This window comes from Rhincodon typus, chromosome 4, assembly GCF_021869965.1.
Source record: "Rhincodon typus isolate 14 chromosome 4, sRhiTyp1.1, whole genome shotgun sequence".
NCBI classification, from domain to species: domain Eukaryota; kingdom Metazoa; phylum Chordata; class Chondrichthyes; order Orectolobiformes; family Rhincodontidae; genus Rhincodon; species Rhincodon typus.
The window spans coordinates 82,815,078-82,829,429 of record NC_063335.1 but is presented as its reverse complement, the minus strand read 5'-3'; the positions used below and the strand labels follow the sequence as shown (position 1 = coordinate 82,829,429).

At 40.6% G+C, this 14,352-nt stretch overlaps 1 protein-coding gene across 1 annotated transcript in view; it reads left to right on the top strand.

The window, feature by feature from the left end:
- Positions 1 to 14,352, top strand: part of pip4p2 (phosphatidylinositol-4,5-bisphosphate 4-phosphatase 2) — a 65,316-nt gene that overhangs the window by 35,721 nt on the left and 15,243 nt on the right. The window contains exons 4-5 of the mRNA XM_048596384.1: positions 345 to 468; positions 5,966 to 6,018. Coding sequence (XP_048452341.1) covers positions 345 to 468; positions 5,966 to 6,018 — 177 coding nt within the window. The remainder of the gene's footprint in view (positions 1 to 344; positions 469 to 5,965; positions 6,019 to 14,352) is intronic.

The window sequence follows — 14,352 nt, the reverse complement described above, 5'->3', positions numbered from 1 at the left end:
GAGATTTTATCTGGAATAATCTCACCCTTTATGTCCAGCAGCGGAGCCAAGTTGCGAAAATGCTGATATACAGTGATAGATAACACAGTGTGGAGCTGGAGGAATGGAGCAGGCCAGGCAACATCGGAGGAGCAGGAAAGTTGACCCTCCTGAGCCACAATGTCAACTTTCCTGCTCCTCTGCTGCCTGGCCTGCTGTGTTCCTCCAGCTCCACACTGTTATCTCAGACTCCAGCATCAGCAGTTCTTACTATCTCTGATAAACAGTGATAAATGTTTTCAGAGTTGTTAATCTCAAAGTTTAGTATAAATACGTACTCTAATGCAGCACTTGTTTCCCCACAGTAGACGCATAATAAATTTGGGTCCAGTGATGCTGATCCCAGAGGAACAACCTGCTCAGCCTGCCTTGCCAGTGCAACCTGAAGGTACACGTGTGGTGTGCGGACATTGTGGGAATACCTTTCTGGTATGTATGTAGCTGCTATGTGAATAGTAAGATAGTTGAGAGGATCTGCCAGCTCCAGTAGCAATTAGAAAAGACTTACCATGAATTACACAATATTTATGCGGTAATTTGCTCTCCATTACATTTACTTGCTTTGATTAGTATATTTTCGCTGCACATTAAACAGAAATTGGAATGATAATGGAATATTGTTTATTGCAAGAGAAATGGAAGATAAAAGGATTGTAGTTTTACTGTGGTTTTACAGGGCGCTGTTGAGACAGCATCTGGGAGAGCTGAATATAGTGTTGGTCTCCTTGTTTAAGTATACAAATATATTAGAAACAGTTCAGAGAATGTTCACACAGTTGGTACTTGGGGATTGGATGGAGTTAAAGGGGAGAGAAGTGTAGTTGTGGATTCTTTACCTTATAAGGAAAGGTTGGACAGAGCCTGGGCATTATCTTATGGAGTTTAGAAGACTAACATATAATCTTATCGACATGAGATCCTGGCAGAGTTCATGCAATAAAGTGACTTTATTGAAACATGCAAGGTTCTTAGAGGATTTGACGGGATGGATGCAGAAAGGTTGTTCCCCGTTCTGGGGAGAGTCTAGGACCAGAAGAGACCATCTTAAAGCAAGAAGTCACCCATTTAAGAACAAGATGAGGAGGAATTTCTTCTCTGGAGGTAGTGAATCTGTGGTTAAGATAGATTTTTCATCAGTAAGGGAATCCGCATTTATGGGAGGAAAAAGCAGGGAAGTGGAATTGAAAATCCAATCAGGGATGATCTCTTTGGAGTGGAGTCCCAAAACTGTTCACAGTATTCTAGTTGTGAGCTGACCAGTGCCTTGTATAGTTTTAGCAAAACCATCCTACTTTTATACTCCATTCTGTTTGAAATAAGGGGGCCAACTTCCATTTGCCTTTCCTGTTACCCACTGAAATTGGATGCTACCTCATGATTCAAGACTTTCAAATTTCTCCTCTGTAGCTTTCTGCAGTCTTTCTCCATTTAAATAATATTCAGCTTCTCTTTTAAGAGTGCATAAACTTACATTTCTCCACATTATATTCCATCTGCTTAGATCTTGCATGCTTGCTCAACCTGTGTGTATCCCTTTGCAGACTCTGTGTCATCCTCAGCACTTGCCTTTCCACCTATTTTTGGATCATCTGCAAACTTGGCTGTAAAACATTAATACACCTCATCCAAGTCATTAATATATATCACAACTAATTGTGGTTCCAGCACTGCTCCCTGTGGCACACCAATAGTTACAGATTGCTGCCTGAAAATGCCCTCTTATCCAGCTCTCTGCTTTTTATTAGTTAGCCGATCCTCTATCCATTCTAATATGTGATTGCCAACATCTTGGGATCTTATTATATTAAGTAGTCTGATGTGTGGTGCCTTTATCAAGTGCTTTCTGAAAATCCAAATACATTACATCTACTGCTTCCCATTCATATGTCGTGCTGTTGCCTCCTCAAAGAATTTGAATAGTGAACCTGTCAGGCATGATTTCCCCTTCATGAAGCCATGCAGACTTTCAGTCATACTTTGTATTTTAAATTCTCTGCTATCACATCCTTTGTAATAGACTTTTAACATTTTCCAAACAACAGACATGAAGCTAACTGGAGAAACTAAAGTGTCTGGAATGTGTTCAAGAAACTCTATAACAGTAGGTTTGAAATCCAATCAGAATGGAGACTTTGCGAGGCATATTTTAAAAATCAGGTGGGTCGTAATACCGTAGGGGAATGTTTAAGCAACTATGATGATTGTATCACGAGGATTAGGCTGACTGTGGAAAAGGACAGTGAATAATGTAGAGAAAACATAATTATCTGGATATAAGAGTAGATCTGTACAAGATAAATTGGAGGCAGAGGTTAGTAGATAAGACTGTCGTTGAGCAATGGGCTACCTTCACAGTAATAGTATTTTGGGCACAGTCAAGATATTATCTATTATGTGGCTGAGGTCTGAAATCTTCTGCCCGAGTGTCTGGCAGAGGCAGGTTTAATTGAAGCCAGTGAAAGGGAATTGGAGTATCATCTGAAAAGTAAGAATGTGCAGAGTTGTGGGGATGAGGCTGGAGAATGGCACTGAATTAATTGTTCATTCATAGAGCCAGTGTAGATATTACATATGCACACTCCTTTTATACTGTTCACCATTATTAGACAAGGCATTGCTTGTTTGGGAAGTGTTTTAAGAAAAGCAATATACGACATATATAGAAAATAACACTTGGAATAGTCAATTTGACTACTATTAATGCACTGTTACAAAAGTAAAAGATATGCTTTTTTAATGTAAAAGGTTAGCTTCACATATCCATCTGGCCTGAAAGCTCTAGAAATTATTTCTTTTGCCACTTTTTTGCTTTTATAACTCTACTGCTTGTCTTGATTTGCAACTTGCCTGTTATTTCACCGATCAAATTCTCAATGCTAAAGTGAGCTCGATATCTGGTGATGACTGAGACACTATTCACAAATGAGCTGTTGCTTGTGAATGATGTGAACCTTCTTTTTTCTGTAGTGAATATGTCTTTTCCGCCATCTGCAAAAATGCACTATGGGAAGCAAACGGGGAGGCAACGGCCTAGTGGAATTGTCGTTGGACTGTTAATCCAGAGACCCAGAATGTTCTAGGGACTTGAGTTCGAATCCTGCCATAGCAGATGGTGGAATTTGAATTCAGTAAAATATCTGGAATTAAGAATCTAATGATGACCATCAATCCATTGTCGATTGTTGGAAAAACCCATCTGGTTCACTAATGTCCTTTAGGGAAGGAAACGGCCATCCTTACCTGGTCTGGCCTACATGTGACTCCAGACCCACAGCAATGTGGTTGACTCTGAACTGCCCTCTAGGCAGTTAGGGATGGGCAATAAATGCTACCTAGCCAGCAACTCCCTCATCCCATTAATGAATAAAGGGAAAAAAAAAAATCCACAATAGATTTGATTAACTGCACATCTGAAGAAATTGTTCCTGTTTGAGCTGAACATTGAGTAAATTCATCAGGCACCTAATCATTTATAGCGCCTGACCAAAAGGTCAGACTGTGCTCAGGCTGTTTGAGAGAACCTCTCTTTGTTTGGGTGGGTAATATTAGTTCAATATTTCCTTGCTAGCCTGTCATTTTAGAGCTTTGTGTCAGTCTGAAAATGAACTTAGAAGTTTATAGAATCCCTACAGTGTGGAAGCAGTCCATTGAATCTATGTCAACCTTCCGAAGAGCATCCCACCAAGACACACCCCCCTACCCAATCTCTGCATTTCCCACCCTAGACAGAATGGGCAATTTAGCATGGCCAATCTACCTAACCTGCACATCTTTGGACTGCGGGAGGAAACTAGAGCCCCCGGAGGAAACCCATGCAGACACTGGGAGAAAGTGCAAACCCCATGCAGACAAAATTGAACCCTGGTCCCTGGTGCAGTGAGGCAACAGTGCTAACCACTGAGCCACCATGCTGCCCCAACAAAGGTGCACAGCATGGGGCTTGAACCCAAGCCCTGAGATTAACAGTCTCATGATCTACCGATTAAGTATGAAACCTGTATGTTTGTGAAAATAGTAAATCAACAAAATACGTTTTGGTTACGTTTTTCAGGAAGCTTAGAAATGGTCTCTCTTGGGGCTTTGCAGATGAGAAAACTTGCACATTCTTGGTTTAACCTTTGAAAGAATATTTAAAAACAGCTTGCTAATTTCTATTAACAGGCATTGGTCTAATGCCAGTCCTTTGACTGAAAGATTAGTTTATGGCATTTTTAAATTTCCATTTGAGCCTACATTTTAAAAATTGTTCTCTTCTCTCAAATGAACAGAAACCTGACTACATGGGGAAAAGAAAGGGGAAAGATCTTATTTTAACAAGGAACTAGAAAAGATGGTAAAGATAAACTGGTAGCAATGGCACATTTGGGTCATTAAACGTAATATGGAAAAGTGAAGTATTTTTGTTGGAAGAATGAAAGAGAATTTGAACAGAAGATGCGGTTTTAAATGAGGTATAGGAATAGACTAAAATCTGGGTGCTTCTGTTATCATCGGCAGGGTGGCTGAGAAGTAAGGTGATTGGCAAAAGCTGACAGGTGACATTCAGAAAATCTTTATTACCCTGAGTGGTCAAGATTCACTGTGCACTGCCTGAGTGGGCAATGGAGGCAGAGTTATTCATGGCTTTCAAGAGAATATTGAATAATTAACTGTGAAGAAATCTAAAGGGCTGTAGAGAAGTGGGACCTGCTGAGTTGTTCAGCTGACCTAGCTGAGAGCTAACATGGAAAAGGCAAATTGAGTGGCTGATTCCTGTGTTTGCAATATTCTATGATTCTAGAGAGCTGGTGATATACAAAAAAATCTTTGAAGATGGTTCTACAAGTTGAAAAGGTTGTATAGTCTTCCAACCTGAATGATACCACCTTCTTGGAGAGGGTGCACAGGAGATTTATTGTAATGGTGTCAGGGAATGAAAGACGTCAGATGTACAGCAGGACTAGAGAAACTGGAACAGTTGAGAATTTAGATGCGTTCAAATTTGTTAAGTGTTTTGGCAGAGAAACTGTTTACGTTGGCTCAAGAATTAGTAACCAGAGAACATGACTGACAAAAGAGCAGGGAGATGACTTCAAGCCCTGAAGGAGAGTAATACCTGAAACATTGACTTCTCCTTCCCTCCAATTGGGGTCCAACTGGGGATGCTGTTAGGAGTGGATGAGTCGTCGAGTGCCTGGCAGATCCCTGGAGTCAGGAGGCAGCAAAACTACCTTTACCCGCCTCACCACCACCACCACTGCCACTGCCGATACACTTCCAGCACAGTTTGCAAATCTTTGTCAGGCAGCAGTAATACTTAAAAATGAATGTACTAGACTTCCGTTTTGAGAGATACAGGATGAGTTAGGCCAGTATGTGTCACTTGCAAGTTTTCTGTTTTCGAATAATGTTAAAATGTTGCCTCATCTTCAGGAGATACGTTAGCATTCTTTTGTCTGCTGAAGGGGTTGCTAACAGGACAATGCTGCGGGCCCTCCAGATAGCCCACCCTGCTGCATGTTCTGCCCCACTGTCCTTGATTGGACACAGCTCCCAGAGGTAGCCTCCCACCAAGATTGTGGACCCAGCCAGCCAGACGACATCAGCAGCGTCAGCATTTGGTCCCTACTTCTGGAATTCTTCAAAAGTGGTTAAATTGTGCCCTCAGAGTCTCGCAACCCATTCATAACCTGAGTCATTAAGTTGAACAATTCTGTTCACTGGCACTGAAACCACTTTTGTTACATCATGGGAAAATTTCTGTGAATGCCCATGTCAAATCAATGTTGTAGTTGGAAAATGTATCAAGCATTTTCCCTTAGAAGGGAATGGAGGAACAGGAAGATTTAAGGCTTGAGAAATGGAAAGCTGTTGGTGACCTCTGGAGACATTGTAGGGAAAAAAAAGTTTTGCCTCTGACCTGATTTTGTTTTGTTTTTGTTTACAGTGGATGGAAGTTAGGTTCAACACTCTGGCAAAATGCCCACACTGCAAAAGAATGTAAGTTAAAATCATTTTATGGAAAATGTGATTCTGATGTCTTATCAACTACAGTTGTTTTACTTTCGAACCATTATTGTCTGCTTTCTGTATCTAAAGTTGAAAGATCCTTTTTTCAAAAAAAAAACTAAGTATTGAAAGGATATGAATGATTTTCATTGCTCACTTACCATGGCTATTTGCTCACGAGAAAAATGACAAGAAAGGTTTCTTTTGTAATTCAATTTGGCTTTAATGATTGCCAAAGGTGAGGGCTACATTTCAGCCTGTTTGGAATCGATGGGATAATATTTGGTTCATTGTAATTTACGGAGTTCTGACATTATTGAGCTGTGATGGTCTAATCATGAGTTTTGAATGATGGATCCTCAAAGGAAAAGGCATATTTCTTTCTCCCCTGCCTGTGCACAGTCTCAGTTTTACTATTTCAAGTTTGATTGTGTGAGGGATAAAATGGCCATTTAATAATTATTTTAGCAGACTGCACACAAACGTGAGCTTGAATAGCTGTCCACGTTAAAAGTTGTTCAGTTTATGTAGTTATTAGATCTTACAGCAAGTTTGTTTGCAATGTTATTTTTTCAGAATTTTGTATAGTTGTTTTACTAGAACTTCTGAACCTAGACCCCGCTTTGTGGGTTTTACGAAAGTCGTCCTGAGACAGGTTGGTTAATAAACCTGGAAGACTGATTGATTTAGCTTGGTTTCTTGGGCTTCAGTCAACCTGATAATTGAAATGAGGCAAACACGGCTTCACAGAAGGTAGGTGCTTTCACAGAACTGCTAATGGACTAGGAAGAATGGGAGTCCTGCCCCTTCTGCTCCACCTCCTGGCAGCCCCACATTTACACAAATGTAAAAGCCATCACGATTAGGAATAAGAACCTCTTCCCTCCTCCTGTCAGAGTTATGGATTTGCCTAACCTGGTTTTGTGGCCTGCTTTGGGTGCAGCCCATCTAATTGACTGACCTCTGGACATTGAACCCATCAGGACCAAAACAAAACCTAGAATTAATAGCATGTGAAAAAACAGACTTGAGGGCTTTTCACTCAAAGCCTTCCCTGTTCTTCTCATCAATGGGATATGTTGTATAGGTATCCAGAGTAAGGTTTCTGGTGTGATTTTCTTATTACTGCATTTTTGAGTATTTTCACATTCACACAATTGGACTATACCTGGTAGTTAACATCTGCAGTTCTGTTGGTTTTTTATTCTTGGTAGTTTCCTGTGATCGACATTACAGCAGCACTGTACAAGCAGATACCCTGAAAATGTGCACAATTACTGTCAATCTCAAATAATTTGCATTGCACAAATACAAACTGTCATTGAAACTATAAAGACTTACAAATGTCCAAACTATGAATAGCATTCAATGTATCAAATATGTTTCCAACGTTAAATGTTTGATAGACGGGTAAGTAAGAAACAACAAGGCATGGTGAGGTATCAAGATATATTTTTCAATGAATGTGTCCCTAAGTATGCAGAGGGTTAGAGGAGGGGTCTCTGTGCCACTGATTGCTGGGTAAAAGATAACCTTTACACACAAGCCAAGAACTTCAGTCGGTTGAGGAAAGGTTTAGGGAATTGGGTGACGTCAAATTGGGGTGGGTATGCACACACATTTCACGAAGTGGTTGTCTGAAATTGTGCAGAATATTTAAGTTGTAGAGAGGGGAAAAGTGAAATTTATTTAGTCAGGTTCAGAGAGAGAGAGAGACGATGTGTTTTCCCTTTTTGGCATATTTGCCTTTGTTTGGTTCTCCGTTTTCTCCTATCCTTTGGTGGCTTGCTGATCCTTGCAACTTTCCACAAAAGTTAAAGATTTGAAGTAGAAAAGATGGTAAATGTGTTGGTGATCTCCCTTTTAAAGTTCTCAAGACTCTTTGAATAGTTCCTTGAGAAATGACAGACTAGTTAACCTAACGTCAGTCATAGGGAAAATCCTAGAATGCGTAATGAAGAGTGCAGTAAAAGGGCACTTGGAATGTAGAGACAGCATGATTTCTACAAATGTCAAACATCAGTGATACAGGGATCGTACAGTGAAATGATAGATGATCAACTGTGATCTCACGAAATGACTCTGCTTTAAGAGCTGAATGGCCTACTCCTGCTATTATTTCTTGTGTTACGAAACCACAAGTAAAAATGATCAAGATGAGAGATGCAATAAATCCGATAACAACGTTTTAAAAAGGTCATGTGGTCAGAACATGACGTGATCAAACCCTTGGGAAGGCCTTCAATGAGAATTCGCAGCCCTACACCGTGAGTATATCTGCTGTAGATGAGCTACGAACAATCTACTATCGAGCCTCTTAACATTTCAAACATTTAGCCAGCTGCAACAGAGAAAGAAATGTTCCACCACCACCTGTACCCCTCCGAGTTGGTTGAGATCTGTTAACCACTCCAAGCCCACAGCCGGCTGACCCTACACAGGGTATTAACATACCAAAATGTGTCTCCCCTCAGTGTGAAAGGGCCACAAGGATGGTAATAAACTAGGTAACTTAAGAAAAAGAAAATAAACAAGTCAAATCCACTGACAGAATTTGCCACAGTTCCAGGTGAGGGTAGAGGAAGAAATGAATTTTCCACCGAGTGAGTAAGAGGAGTGGCATGTTAGAGACAAAAACCTTAATCACATTTAAACTTACTTGGCTATAAGTTTGAAATGACCTAACCTGCAAGGCTAAAGAGGTTATTGTTAGCACTGCTGAGCTTGTCTTTCTCATCATTTTTCCATTCCTGCCACCTGCATGTATTAGGTTATGTGTCCCATGTAGCATTGTTTTTCAGAGTAGCAAGAATACAATGAAGTGCAAGTTGCCACGAAGATAATAAGTGCACCTTACAGGTACCCTGAAAAATATGTTGGTTTCTTAGGGGAATCATTGAATTCTTCATTTTTCTGTTCCATGTCTATAATATTTTCACTGTCTGGGAACTTTTACTGAAAACTTACTGAAATAATGAAGAGGGGAGGAGCAAAGGAATTCATTTGGTAGTGTAAACAAATTACTAAAATCTAGTGTACAGCAGTGAAGAATAACTACAGTTCAATAGAATGTTGGCCTCTATCTTGGTGCCTAGAATGTCTCTATTGGGCAAACCCCATGTGAGTAATGTGCTCAGTTTGGGTACCACGCCTCAGGAAATGAAAGTTGGTCTTGGCAGGAGTAACCGTGAAGATTCACCAGAATAATACTGGGATTTAAAGGGGTAAGTTATGAGGACCAGTTGATAACTCGATTTCTATTCCCTTGAGGTTTTCTGAAACATTTTGAGTTGGGTGTTGAGGGTGAGGGGTGAGTACTAATCAAACTGTGTTTATGCTGTTTAAAAACTTCCAACATTTTTAGTTGTTCATGGAATGTGGTTGTTGCCTGGTTTGGCTTCCATTATTGCCCATTCTTCTTCCCCTGGGTGAACAGGTGGTACGGTGCAGTGTTGAACTTCAGCAGGCCTTGGAGTGTGGAGACACTCACCATGCTGTTAGGAAGTTCCACGATTTTGCTCCAGTGACAGTGATTGTATATCAAAGTCAGGATAGTGAGTGGCTTGGAGGGAATTTGCAGATAGTAGTGTTTCCGTGCAACTGTTGGCCAAGTCTTTCCAGATGGTAGTGGTTGTAAGTACAGTTTTGGTATGTTACGGCAGTACATCTTTGTAAATTGTACACACTGCTGCCACTGTAGTAAATATTGAAGACGGTGGATATGGTGATAATCAAGGGGCCTGGATGATGTGAAGCTTCCTGAGTGTTGAGGCAATGCTCGTCTAGGCAAGTGGACAGTACTCCATCACAGTCCTCCCTTGTGCCTTGTCAATGGTGAATAGGAAAAAACAAAACAATGAACTGCGGATGCTGGAAATCAGAAACAAAAACAAATTGCTGGAAGAACTCAGCAGGTCTGGCAGCATTGGTGGAGAGAAAGGAGAGTTAATGTTTCAGGTCCAGTGATCCTCCTTCAGAACAATGGTGAATAGGCTTTGCTAGATGGGGAGATGAGTAACTCAATGCAGGATTCCGAGCCTCTGACCTACTCTTGTAGCCACAGTATTTAGTGTTTATGGCAAGTCTGGTTTTGTTTCTGGTCAATGGACCCAGGATGGTGGATTCAGCAAATATGATTAATATGTAATGGTTAGATACTCTCTTGTTGAAGATTGACACAGGTACCCGGTAATGACTATCTGGTGAAGCTGTTTTCCTCGGGTGAGCAACTCGCAATAAGTTGACACATTCTGAAATGTGTCACTACTTAGAGCATAGATGATAGATCATAGAATCCCTACAGTGTGGAAACCAGCCCTGCAGCCCAACAAGTCCACACTAACCCTCTGAGCATCCCACCTAGACCCATCCCCCTATAACCCACCTAATCTACATGTCTCTGAACACTACGGGCAACTTAACATGGCCAATCCACCTAGCCTGCACATCTTTGGCCTGTGGGAGAAAACCAGAGCACTTAGAAATCTGGGACTCTTTCCAAATGCTCTCAATTCTGAATCATCAGTTAAGTCATGAAGAAATGAGAGAGATTTTCATAGAGAAAGTGTATCCAGGCATATACAGCAAATGCTCTAAAGAGATACATATCAAACATGATTTGTTTTTGTATGAATGAACAGGTTTAAATGAATTAGACGATGAATGGCATTCCCTTGCATTGCTACCAAAATAACCTTCCTTGTAGAACAGATGCTTAAATTGCATACTTAGCCATTCTGTTTTTCTGTTGCGTTCTTAAACTAATTGTGGATACACTGTGATGTGATACCCTAAGTGGTGTTAGCTGTACTGTGCTATTATATGTTTTGTGTGACAAGCTAGCTTCCAGCTTGTCTCCATTTTTAAGCAGATTTGTGTTAAGTTTGTCTGCAATCTGAGTAGCTCCAGGTCAGTGGGAGGGTACACCTGTGGTGTTAGTCAGATGCTGCAGACTGAAAGGGATGGTATTCCGGAAGCTAGTTAATCTCTTGCCGTGTAGTCTCTCAGTTGGGGATGGGATGTGTGTCGGTTTTCCTTGTGCTTTTAGTTGTTCCACATTGTGCTGTATTTTGATGAATTGAAATATGTTGATTTAGTGAGAATAGATTAGGAGCATGTTATGATACCTAATGTGTATCTTTGATCCTCCAAGGTGATTATCATTGACTATACAGGTGCAATTCTTATTCCAGTTGGAAGGAGACCCCAGAAATCTTGGGCAACAGGTTTGGGAAGAACATGATTTCAGTGGCATTCTGTTATTCACTGTCAAATCTCGCTTTGATTTGCCTGATACCTTGTTGGGATAATAAGGATCATTAGAATCCCTACAGTGTGAAAGGAGGCCATTCAGCCCATCGAACACGCACTGATCTTCTGAAGAGTATCCCACCCAGAAGTACTCCATCCCTGTAACACTACATTTCCCATGACTGATCCACCTAGCCTGCATATCACTGGACGCTATGGGCAATTTAGCATGGCCAGTCCGATTCATCTGCACATCTTTGGACTGTGGGAGGAAACTGGAGCATGTGGAGGAAGCCCATGCTGACATGGGCAGAATGTGCAAACTCCACACAGACGGTTGCCAGAAGCTGGAATCGAACCCGGGTACCTGGCACTGTGAGGCAGCAGTGCTAACCACTGAGCTACCTCACGGCCCTGCGTCTGCCAGACCGTCTGAGTTTCTTTAGCAAATTTGATTTTTGTTTTAGTTTTAAATGTAGTTACATTACACTGATTATTGATAGAGTTCTATGCATTGGGTGAAGGTAGGCATCAATAAAGGCCATGCATTTGAAATCTTTTGCTAGGAAAAATTACAAGGAACGTACCTGGTTGTTCTGGTAATGTACTAAGCCACTTCCAACATTGCAAAGTAAGGAAGTAGCATGCTGCCAACTCCTTCCACAAAATCGTTATTGTGTGTCTCTAAGAAGAACATACACCTCCAGCTTCCTGAATTTTATCACTCATTTATCCTTTCTGGCTGTCATCTTTGCTATCTCCACTTACATTCCTGCTGCTGTACTGAATCTCTACCTCTTGTCCAAATATTTCCTGGCAGGAGTGACTGACAGCAATATTCACTGAATCATTGAAAAGGGAGATAGTACTTGAAGACTGGAGAGCAACAAATGTATGAGTCCTTTAAAGGCAAATAGCCACCTTTAGCAAGTAGGTTTACATTATGTTTACATTACACTGTCTACTGATAGTAGATGGGGTAAAGGTAAGCATTAAAATGTTCTAAAACAAACTTTAAAACACAAAGTTTTCAAATAAATTTTGCTTTTTAGTAGCAAATAGACAGAAAATTCTGGAGCTCTTAATCAAGGATAAAACTGGGCAAATGTAAACTAACTGGAAATGTGTTCTCAAAAAATTTTATGCCAAAGCATTTGCTGTAATTCAGCTCAAGTTCACAGTCATTGGCAAAGCAAATAAATCTGAGAGATACGTTTGCTTTGCCACTGACCCTCGTAATCTCTCTGTGAATGTAATTTTCATCACTGTACTGTGCTTCTGCAGCAAATTGCAGTCTTTTTTTTTTAAACCAGAAGTTCAACTGTAGGGCTGGAGTGATGCCATCAAGCTATCCAAGCAACCAGTTGTATCAAAGACATTTCAAAGTCTGAATGTTGGGTGGGGGGAGGGGGAGCGAGCAAATAAAATTAGTTTTAAATATAAAACCATGAACTGCAGATTCTGGAAATCTGGAACAACATCAGAAATTGCTAGAGAAAATCGGCAGGTCTGGCAGCATCAAATGGAGACAAAGCGGAGTTAACGTTTCGAGTCTGGTGACCCTTCTTCAGAACTCTGCTTTTTCTCCACAGATTCTGCCAGACCTGCTGAGATTCTCCAGCAATTTCAGTTTTTGTTTTAGTCTTACATACGTTTACATTACACTATCTACTAATAGTAGATGGGATGAAGGTAAGCATTAAAATGTTCTAAAACAAACTTTAAAACACAGCTTTCAAATAAATTTTGCTTTTTAAAGAAGCTACTAATTACCAATTAGTGAACCCTTCACTGTTGACAGATAACAGCAAACAGTCTACAAGAGGTAATGTGGCAATTCACTTTTGGCTCCTTTAACAGTGTTTTCCAAACCCATGACCTCTACTACCTAGAAGGACAGAATGGCGGAGACGTGGGATATCACTACATGCAAGTTGCTGTCTGAGCCACTTGCCTTTCTTACTTGGAACTAATCACCATTCCTTTATTGTCCTAACTCAACCTGGAGCTCTCTCACAGCACCCTACACATCAAGTACTGCAATGGTAGAAGAAGGCTACTCAGTGCCAGCTTCTTGAGGGCACTTAGGTATGGCCAGTAAATGCTGGTGTAGAATTTTAAAAAAGCACAAGCAAAGGCATTAAGTGTGGGAAGAGACTATTTAGCCCCAAACACCTGTTCCACCATTTGATGAGACCGTGACTGATTTCATTGTAGCTTCTTTCTTGCATAACCCCTTTCCCATTTTGTCTCCCTTGTCAATCAAGAATTTTTCTTCTGGCCTCAAATATTCAATGAACTTGCCTCCACTGATTTCTGTAACACAGAATATTACAGTTTGATAACACTTTGAAAGAGAGGAAAATAAACTGCTAAAAACTGTGTGTTTTTAAACTGTGTTCCCAGTTTCAGTCCTTCCAATTAGGAGAAACGTTCTCTCTGCACCCACCCCACCTCATCCTCTCAGGGTCTTGTATGTTTCAGTAAAATCACCTCCTTTATATTCCTAAACTGTAATGGATACAGACCCAACTTGTCCCACCTTTCCTCATAAGATTATCCCTTCTTCCCAGATTCAGACAAGTGAACTTTCTCTGAACTAGTTCTAATGCAATTATATCTTATTTAAGGAAACCACAACTATACATGGCAGTCTAGATGTGGTCTTACTAAGGTCCTGTACAACTATACCAAAACGTCACTACTTATTCCATTCGCTTGCAAGAGATCAAGCTTCCTAATAACTTACTGTGCCTTCACATTAAATTTGTAATTCATGTCCTAGGACACCCAGATCCCTCTGTATCACAGTTCTGTTATTTCTCTGTGTAAATTATACAAAGTATTTTCATTCTTCCTGTAAAGTGGACTGGTTCACATTTCTCATATGTACTCCATCAGCCAAATCTTGACATTTTTGTGTCAGATATTGATTGCTCTTCACCGGTTCCCTATCCCCTTCACAACTTGCTCTCCTACCTATCTTTGCATTATCAGCAAATCTAGCAATGATTCTTCATTGTATGTTTCATTGAGAGCCCGAACCCGACGGTAACACTCCAGCACTCAAGTTAC